This window comes from Aquila chrysaetos, chromosome 7, assembly GCF_900496995.4.
Source record: "Aquila chrysaetos chrysaetos chromosome 7, bAquChr1.4, whole genome shotgun sequence".
Lineage (NCBI taxonomy): Eukaryota > Metazoa > Chordata > Aves > Accipitriformes > Accipitridae > Aquila > Aquila chrysaetos.
The window spans coordinates 11,364,257-11,374,321 of NC_044010.1; the positions used below are offsets into that span (position 1 = coordinate 11,364,257).

General features: G+C 44.0%; 1 protein-coding gene across 2 annotated transcripts in view; it reads right to left on the reverse strand.

The window, feature by feature from the left end:
* MYH15 (myosin heavy chain 15) overlaps nucleotides 1–9,137 on the reverse strand; it is a 49,238-nt gene extending 40,101 nt beyond the window's left edge. Inside the window, exons 1-6 of one of the 2 annotated variants that reach the window (XM_030020097.2) lie at nucleotides 9,033–9,137; nucleotides 5,982–6,127; nucleotides 4,788–4,891; nucleotides 4,115–4,258; nucleotides 2,230–2,386; nucleotides 755–782 (exon numbers count right to left, since the gene is read on the reverse strand). In XM_030020097.2, the coding sequence (XP_029875957.1) occupies nucleotides 755–782; nucleotides 2,230–2,386; nucleotides 4,115–4,258; nucleotides 4,788–4,891; nucleotides 5,982–6,072 (524 nt within the window). In that variant the 5' untranslated portion in view covers nucleotides 6,073–6,127; nucleotides 9,033–9,137. The remainder of the gene's footprint in view (nucleotides 1–754; nucleotides 783–2,229; nucleotides 2,387–4,114; nucleotides 4,259–4,787; nucleotides 4,892–5,981; nucleotides 6,128–9,032) is intronic. The other variant, XM_030020098.2, reaches the window with a different exon arrangement.
* Nucleotides 9,138–10,065: the final 928 nt, after the last annotated feature.

Sequence of the window (10,065 nt, forward strand, 5' to 3'; positions counted from 1 at the left end):
TTTGGCCATTTCAGTGGAAATAACATTAAATTGACTGAATGAAGAGGTGAATGCCTACGATAGCAGCAACTAATTCTTCATGTGACTGGGCTCAGAAATCTAGTACAAACGCATACTACACTAAGCTTTCTTTAAGGCTATGAAGTTTTATTACAAACATCCAGACTGAGGATGTGAGGTTTACCCATATACAGCTAATGAGTTAGAAAACATACAGAAAAACTGCAGTAATTTGCCAGCATTACCCAGGAGCACATGTGAACCGTGTAGAGAGACACCCAACTCCCCATCTTTCATGCTTGCCAGTAAATGATATGCCTCTTCTTTTCTGCCTTGGTCATCTCCCTCCCTTTAGATGTGTCTGCACAACATTCTTAAATATAATTTGCAGCAAGAGCAACCACACTGAAACGGAGGAGTCTTCCATGTCTGAAGAGGGCAGCCACAGCAAGGCTAACCCTGGAAGAAGCTTCTTTAACTGCCTGCTGAGCTGTTTTCATGCCTACTTGGTATGAACACCAGCTGGGGATCAGAAATGGGCCAGCCTCCATCAAATCCTTAGCTACTCCTTTCCCATGGGGCTCAAGGCAGCCATCAGATCATCAGATGGCCAAATTGCCAGTTACTTGGCCTGGAGGAAGTTCCAGGCAGTTTAGCTGAGCTCTCAAGGGTCAACTTGTATTTCAGTAGGATGATTTTTCTTCAAAGTTTTTGGCAGCAACAGTCTTAAATCAGTCGAAAAAGAAGCACTTACGTGATCAGCATAGACTGATTCTCCCGATCTGGGGGGGGGGGGGGGGGGGAGAAAAAAAAAAAAGAGACAAACTTAGTAGGCTGTACAAATTGCTTATTATAATTGCAAATGAGTACCAACTATTCCAGAATCAGTCCTGCAAGGACAGGAGAGAATCACACGAAGCAGAGATGGAAAGATAAAGACTAGTATCACCTAGTCTGACCTCCAGCAGTGCAAGTTCTGGCCCTGCCCTGAATCTTCCTCTCGTGTTTTGTCCAAGTCGGTATTAAAGACCTGTCGGTCGTGCATGTTCCTCCTGTGTCTGGGAAACTATATTAAAGAAAGTAATTTCCTGTCATCAAAATGTTTCTTTTCTTACTCCTGAGTACGTCTTTGCTCACATCTGACCCTTCTGCTCCTGCAATGCTAGATCGACCCAAGAAATTTTACTGTTTGTTCACATGCTGTTCCTTGCTATGCATATGTACTCTTCTTCAGTTGGCCATGCTGCTGGAATGAAGTTTTGTAGTGTCCCTGCTGTTAATGGCCTGACCAGAAATAAGCATTTATTAGAACACCTTGCAACCTTAATGTATTATTAACCAAGTTCAGCAAATGCTAAATCATAGCAGCTTCCCAAGCCGTTGAGCCTAAATTCCTATTTTCTTTTTTAATTCCAGTCATCATGACAGGCTACATATTGGGCAGCCTGGCCATATTTCACCCTTATCTGATAAAAGAGCATCTCTTTGCAGCCACACACACATGCCCTCTGCCCAGCGCCTTCTGTCCCCTCGCAGCTGGGGCACTTTCCATTTTATTAAAACCAGGCGACATCAGGGTGTGTTCCCACCAAGTGTCTTTGGGATTTACACTGCCGCCTCTCAGGACCTGGTGTGAGCACATCACTGCTGCCCTCTGCTGATAAACTCTTTCTTTCCAGTAACTTGAGGGTCAGGGTGAGAAAATTTCACAGGAAAATCTGGAGTTCATTGCCCAGATTGGTTGGTGCCCAGACCCACGGCGGTCAGTGCACGACTGACCCACGGCAGGTTTGTGCAAGCGATGTGTGCACAACACCCTAGATAGCTGGCCTTCACTAACCTTTGAATGCAGACTTCTTAAAAGTGTTAGAATACTGAGCATAAACTGAGAGTTAGTTTATTTTTGAGGTTGGGAAAATACTTACAGACCTTTGGGACATGGCCCCATTTCTGTTACAAACTGCTGGATTCACCCAGTTCAGACAGCTAAATTTGTGCACCTTACAGATAATCCACATACAGAGCTTACTGTTACTAGAAGTACCACAGGGACAGCCAGGGGAGTTTAAAAAAAAAAAAAAATTGACACAGACTGCCAAGTCCCTGTTGCTTGTAGAGTATTTGCACGTTTGTTGCACACTGCAAAAGGTCTCACAAACTTCCATCCAGTACCAATCGTGTCGGCTAAATAAAGCAAAACCAAATTTGAAAGCAAACAGTGCCACTTACTACGCAGCATGTCGTGGTACGCGTTATCAGCAATGGAGAAGATGTGGGGAGGAGCCTCCGAGCGCCTCTTGCCTTTGTATGCAGCAACGACCTCTGACTTGTATACAGGCAACCACTTGTAGGGATTTATAGTCACACAGAATAAACCGGAATAGGTCTAGAGAGGAACACAAAACAAGAGTGAAAAAAATTGCTCAAGGAATGAGGAAAAAAGCCTTAGTCAACCAAGCAGGACCTGGTGTTGCCAGCTTCTGAGCTGAGTTTGAATTCTGACTTGAATTTCAGCCTTTGATCTCAATTTCTAAAGCTACTGGCCTGCTAAGTGACTTTGATAAGTGAATTGACAACTGATATCAAAACTTCAGATATTAAAGAGTTTTCTGGAGGGGAAAAAGTATTTTCAAGATGACAAACAGAAACAGAAACAGCCCTTTCAGCAAAACGAAGGAGCAGCAAACAGACCTAAGTTTGATTTTCTGCCTTGCTACCCCACAAGAGTTTTTTCCTCTTGAAAACAATCATTACGAAGGAAAGAAAAGTTACAGCTTTCCTGTTCAAACTCCATTCTTAGGAGGAGAAACAATGTCCCATTATTAATTTGATGTGAGCACCTCGGGGCAATTTCTGGTGGGTGTTCAAAGAGAGAGCAACTTCATAGTGTTATTCCCCAAAGCTGTGGAGCTTTTTTCAGCTTCTGGAGAAACACATTTGGTAAAAATCTATCTTTATAGTCGCTCTTTATGCTATCTACATCAGTTAGCTAGAGCCTGGTCATTCTGAGGAAGAATGAGTTTTCAGTTGTAACCCCAGAGAATCGGTGTTAGCTGGTAACTTTTCAGGTACTTAGTCCAGGTTGAAGCAAAAATCTTCAAAGAAACCCAGTTATTATATGGGCACAAACACTATGTGCACATAGATTAATGAGATCAATTACATTCTTAAAGTTTCAGGTGAAGTCTAGGTGTCTTCCCCTAAAAATAGCATTAGGACCTGCTCCAGAATGGCCTTGGCATGAGTCCTCAGTCCTATTTTCTACAAGGAAAAGAAAAACCCCAACCAGTAAATGGATTAAGGCAAGACGACAAATTTAATTATCTACCTATACTGATCTGCAAGAAAAGCTATGCTTTAGGCCATACATGTCCATAGAGCGGTTGTTAGAGAAATGCAGAAAATGTTCAACAATCAGAATTTAAATGGGAAAAAGTTGGATTAGCTCCTCTGATGAACACCAAAAATCAGAACAGGGATTGGCTAGAAAATCTATAAATTCCCCTGACTGATTTCAGACACAGTTGAATGCAAACTGAGAGCAAAAGTTTGGCCTCATAAAATTAGATGCTACTGAAGCCTGTTCTGGTGCTGACAGAAATTATGTTAACGATGTCATGGGGAAGACACAGAGCAAGGGAAAAGGCCAGAGTGAAACAAGACAGATGTCAGCACTGAAAATGAAGGGAATAAAATTACTGAACTAAAGATAGAAAGGCTCATACTTAAAAGAAGTGACGTGTGTGCTCTAAGCTTGAGGCATTGTTTCTTAACAAGGAAATCCCCATGGCTGGTATTGACATGGATTAATATTAGGAGAGGAAAAATAAACTAGGTCCCCCCAATGCCTTGATGGCTGAAAATATGTCCCATGACACCCGTCTCCTAGGCAAGCAAGCAAAACCAAAGAACTAGACACCATCTTATTCATTCAGTTTTGTCTGTATTCACACGAGCCAACTCCGAGCAACTTCTTTCCTGAAAAGATGAGCAAGACCCTCAGTTTTGTGACTTATCAAAGTTGTAAACTGAATACGAAGAACACAACATGTTCAAACATTAAATCTGCACTTGAAACACAGATTTCTAAATATAACCTTGTAATGACCCTTACATAGATCATCCAGTTGCTGTAGCGCTTTCTCAGGTTGTACAACACAGACGCCTCGTTCAGATGGGTCAGCATAGCCATGTCCTCGATCATGTCAAATTTGGGAGGGTTCATTGACTGCACATCGTCTTCTTTTATAGTCAGGGTCTGCAAAGACAAATTACAGCAACACACTGGAAAACACTGGGATTTTCTGTTGCTTCACACACCTTACAGGAGAATGTATTTTTTTCCCCTGCAGGGGGAAGCCCTTCAGCTCAAACCCAGCCTATGTACGTAACACCATTTGTTTTCACAGCTATCAGAAGAATGAGGGGATGGCCGAGATGATAAAAGTAAGGAGCGTGGTGGCATGGCTGCGAAAGGAGCCATGGGATTTAGCTACAGCTTGGGCTTTTACCTCGGGGGGCCAAACCAGAACTGGCTGGTTGCATACCTCTGCTCACAGACCGCCCGCTGCTGCGTGGTGGCTGACGGTCGCTTACCCACCACCGCACTGCTGGTTTTCCCTTGGTGGTTTTTCATGCGTCATTCTGACATGGCATCAGTTACTGGGGCTTCCCATTCGCAGCCCATTTCATGAAACAGGCAACTGAACTTAAAGCGGGACAGGTAATTTCTGGAGCTCGCTGCTCTGGCCTTGTTAGGCACGGATCAGACAAAACCAGTGCTGTACCCTGCCATCTGTTGTCTCCACAGTCACTTTGCCACCGCTGGTTTCTGTAATTTCAGCTTCCACGTAAGCCTTCTTTTCATCGGGAACCCAACATTTCTTCTTCCCTGTGAAATTAAGGAGACCGAGGGTTCACAGCCTTCGTCAAACAGTGACACCATGCCCGACCACGCGAGATTGCTGGGTTACTTTTTCCCCGCACAAAAGATGCAAAACCTCTGGGACCACAGCAGATCGGCAGTGCTGGGGAGCTGCCTGCCAAAGTAGAAGGCGTAGGGTTCCCAAATGTCTCCCCTTTGAAACTACCACTTGGCTTCCTCTAGATCCTTCCAGCACAAGGTGTCAAAATATTTCACAAATGCTGGCTAAGTCTCAGCCTCCACGGGAAATCCATAATCATTATCACCAGGGTGCAGATGGAGGAACTGAGATCCAAGCCTAAATTAAGGCGTTTGCTGAGAAGTCACACAGAAAATTGCGATCTGAGCATGGAATTCAGCCCACATTATTTGCCTGCCAGCTATAAGATTTAACCTTATTCCTGCACATTCTTCTGAGGTTTGTCTTGAAAAACAGCAATGTTAATAACTCACATTGACTTACGTATGTGGCTTTTTAGATTTTGGAGTAGCTGCATTAGACTATAGGTCTTTAGTTACAGCTACTATTCTGAATAGCAAAACGCTGTGATTATTGGTGTATTTATATTTACTACTACACCTCAGAGCTCATACAAATCCATTTCATGAAAAATAAATTATGGTAAACTAAAAGCTAACATCAGGTTGTCATACAGCCTGCAAATCAAACAGATGTACAGGTACAACATAACGAGACTTCTAGTCAGGCCGCAGAATCTCGTGTTACAGGAACATCAATGTGTGGTGTTTTTCTTTCAAACGGACAAAGAAGCGAGAGCAGTACTAATACGCCTTGCTTCTAAATCTAGTTACGTACTTACTTACCATAAATTGATAGATTATTTCTATTTAGTACTACCTGGGGGTTTTTAATGGCTTTGCAGAAGAAAGAAACTAGACCTTGGTAGAACCAGCTACCTCAAACAGGAGCAGCAGCACAGCAACGACAACAGAGGCTTTGCATCCTGCTTTGCTCTGCATTCCCGCAGCTACACTTGGATGTAACCCTCATCCCTCTTAACCGGCCACTGGCAGCGTAAAGGGTACTGCGACTCACCGTCGAAGGCAACGGTCTGTGCCATCATCAGCTCCTTCTCGCTCTTTCGGAGGAAGGGAGCAGCCTCCCCGAATTCCGACATGTCCATCATCTTGGCAAGGGTTCAAGGTGGCACAGCTCAAAGAGGAAAAAGAAAGGGACCTGGTCTACCGAAGAAAGGGGGGGAAATAATCTATTTCATGGGAGACCTGAGGCAATACAAAACACTCAGCACAATGTGGCAGGTGACTGATCACAGCGATGATTAATTTGAAATGCAAATACCTAACACAGATTTGGGGCTACACTGCACCCTTAGTTAAACCCTTCCCTGGCTCAGCTTATTTAAAGCCAGCCAGATCCTGTGTGGTTCAAAACCTCGACATGGATCACAGTTATCTCCACGGGAGAATTTAATCTCTTCTTTGTGGCACGAATGGTGCTTAAGAGCAGGAGATAAAATGGACCAATCGAAGCTGTGATTTTAAAAACCACTTAGCAGGGGCCTCTTCTGGCCCCTTTCAAATTTGCCTGGAGCAGGCATATGCTCTCCAGCACATCTCCCTGGGGCTGTGCTACTCAGCCACTTCAAGCATCGTCCCAGGCGGGTGTTTTCTGGGAGTCATGGAGCAAAACTTCACTGCTGCAAACCGAGAACTGCTGCAAGGCAGTGCGTTACACCCTTGGTGCGGCTCCAGGTACGTACGCTCGCGCTGGAGAAAGCCAGCACCGGAGCTGGAAACAGCTCTGCTACCTGCAGCACACTCCTCTGATCACAGGAATCAGCGTGTTAGAAAACCCAGGACCAGCACTGCTCGGGGAGGTCCTGTGCTGGTGCAGCTTCTCAAGTTGCTGGTACCTCCGAATTCACCAGCTTGGGCATCCCCCTGCAGCAAGGCATGCCGGAGGGCAAGTGTATCTGCAGTATTGGTGCAACGGCTTCATGGTTTTTTAGATTGATGTGATCCTATTAATCCAGCTTAATACCTACACTTGTTTTCTCAAATGACAAGGCCACGGTGTTTAGGAGCCTTTTATCATGAAAGAGAGGGCAGGAGACATGCATGTAAGTGAGACTGATTTGCTGGGTTTGTACTGCCAAGCAATTAATTTGATTGTTATGTACTCTCTAAAGTGATTGTACAGATATGTATTTGGTTTTTTTATACACACACACGTATAAATACTTACACACACAGACATGTAAAATACTCAGGGTGCTGTCCAGATAATGTCTAAAAGAAGTTCCACTGCTAAAAGGTGTAGACACACACATGCAATTTAAGAATTCCAATTTTTTTTTCTTTAAAGTCAAGACACCATTTGATTCCTATTCAAAGCTGTACAAGTGACCCTCATATATTGCCGCTTCCCTTATTTTATTTACTGTGCGATATCCAGAGCAGCTGGATAAATTTTCAAGAGCCCTATCAAGACAGACACTGTAGTCTTAAAATTTAATTCAATTTCTTTCTAACAAAATCCTGGTAGGGATAAAAACTCTTCATTAACTAAGGCAGTTTTTTTTCCCAACACATTCCTCCTGGGGAATGTAAAGCCCTAAGACAGGAGAGCTGCCAAAAGTTTTACATTCAGCCCTCTCCCGCTGCTGCAGTACAAGCTTGAGACCTTCTGTCTTGTTGCTGTAGAGCAAAAACTTTCTTCCTCAGAACTAGCCTTAACTTTTTTCCTTTTTAAAGATTAAGGGCCTACATAAGCACAACTATCGCCAATTATTTTAACATCATCTGAGCTGACCAAAATTCCCAACTGGAGGCACAACTGAAAACTAGCATGGCAAACTCTTTCCCACGGGGAGTGCGTCTTAGTTCTGGTGGAGCGATGAAATTACATCAGTTCATATGTTTAAACAGAACAGCGTTAGAGCATGTAAGTGTCATTTCACATCAAACGTGCTAATGCCAGAGCAGCCACTCCAGTGTTAATCTGTAGGAATCTGGACAGATTCTCACAAGTCCTAATATACACTAAAGTACTCTAAACCACTTCTGTGCAACCCAGCTCCATTTGCAGATCTCTTAGGGGCAGTTACTCAGCTATCAGCTTCTTAGCCCCTTTTTTTTTTTTCATATATATTCGGGGCAAACCACTAGGGCAAGCATGTTATGGTATAAAGCAGCACTACGGCAGCTGGGAGAGAATCCCTTTTTCTTCAGCAGTCTCTTGTGCTTGGAGTTACGACAGAGGTCAGGGCCCAGGCAGTGCACACCTTGTGGCTGCAGAGAACTCACTGAAGCAAATCCAGTGTCAGATACGAGAAATTGGAAATGTTGTTTAGTTTATGGTGGTAGGATTATTTTTAAAAGGCAGTATAGTCAGGAAAGACGAGGCAGAGCTAAAGATGTTCGCTTTCCTTTCAGTCTGTTCTAGCTAACAATAAAAAGAGCCAGCCCTTGTGTATGAACTTTGGAACATCCTTGAAAACACCTACTCCCTGTAGAAAGCCAATATTGTTACACAAAGTTAAGTGGCATGCCAAGGACCCCCAACAATTTGGTGGTGCATTCAGATGTGGAAAGGAGGGACCTCGTCTGTCTTTGCTGGGGCTGTTGGAAGAGCTGCTGTAGTGTTAACCGCTGGTCTGCAATAGTAACGACAGCAGTCATCGCCTGTCCTTGAAAGGGAACCCCGTAAACTCTCCAAGAGTTGTAACTCAGGTTGGATTAAAGAACTCCTTGGACCAACGAGCTGCTTAAAACTGCAAACTGCATATGCCATCATCTCTTGCAGATGATAGAGAATACAGAAAATATGACTTGCAAGTAGTGGCTAATCAGTTCACCCAGATGCATAATTACAAGGGACCCGACACCTTTCCAAAGTGGTTATTCTAGCTGTCTAAATGAGTGCGCTGATGTTAGAGAAGAAACATGTATTTGCCATGCTAGCAGTCAAGCAGCATCCTAGGATGACTAACACAGGCTATACGTTTAGCGATATTACTGCTAAAACCTTAAGCCACGTGAAAACCTTAGTCCCATCAAAACCACGGTACAGTGTTAGAGCACGACTGGCTACCCGCATTTAAAAGTGAGAGAGGTTGGTACTCACCCTGGAGAGCACACAGAAAGTGTCACGGCTCCACTTGGTCCAGACTTTATATGCCCCTATCTCAAGGTCACTGGTGATAACTGTTTAAAGGCATCAGCAGTTTTCCTCCATGCCTATATTTGTCCGCCAGATCCCGGGTGAGGAGACAATGCCCGAGGAGGGGACACGTGTGGCTGCGCCCTGGTGAAGGGGGGGGCAGGAATGTCAGCGGGGAGCGGCACGCTCCTCGCCGCCTGCCCCTCACCACACCATTCTTGCTCCATGACTTCATGGAAGAAGCTTTTCCCGCTTCTGTGTTTTCACAGGGGCAAGTATTGCTTTTCCAAGTGCCTCGGAACTTAATGACCATGGGCTTGGGGGGGTGGGGGTGGTGGAAACTAAGACTATTCAGACATAACTCACCTAGAATATGAAAATCAAAACTTCTTGCACAAGGGACAGGCGGTTATAAAGGGAATTTGGTTACGTGAGCCAAACTGCCTTCAAGCAGCAAAGCTAGGATGTGAGTTCTCACATCCCAGTCAAGAGCTTTAAATCCCCTTCTCGGGGGAGATTTTAAACCCCAGAGGTTTAAAATCCAAGCCTACAGGCTAAGGTTTGGGATACACAAGTATTCCCCAGTTTGTGAACAAGGCAAGACAGTGAAGAAATTTAAGAATATATTGATTCTGCCTGAAAAGTGAATCACAGATAATGAACAAAGTAGGCATCAATTTTAGTGAATGCTTTGCTTCAGGAAACTCGTTTATGAGACCAAGTTTAGGCAATGTCTGGCCTTCTTATCGTAAACTCATTTTTCCTGTAAAACAAGCACCATAAGTAACTCAGGTCTCATTTCACTTTGACCCATAAATAGCAAAGCAACTGACACATCCAGATTGATTTGCTTTTACCAGCATGGGCAGATATATAGGTTTCCTTTGGTTCTAGCATAAACTGAATATAAAAGCACAAAGGAAAATAAATATTGCGGATAATGCTTGTTGGCCACAAGGGAAGACAATGTATTAGGGCTTTAGAAAACTCTATTCCA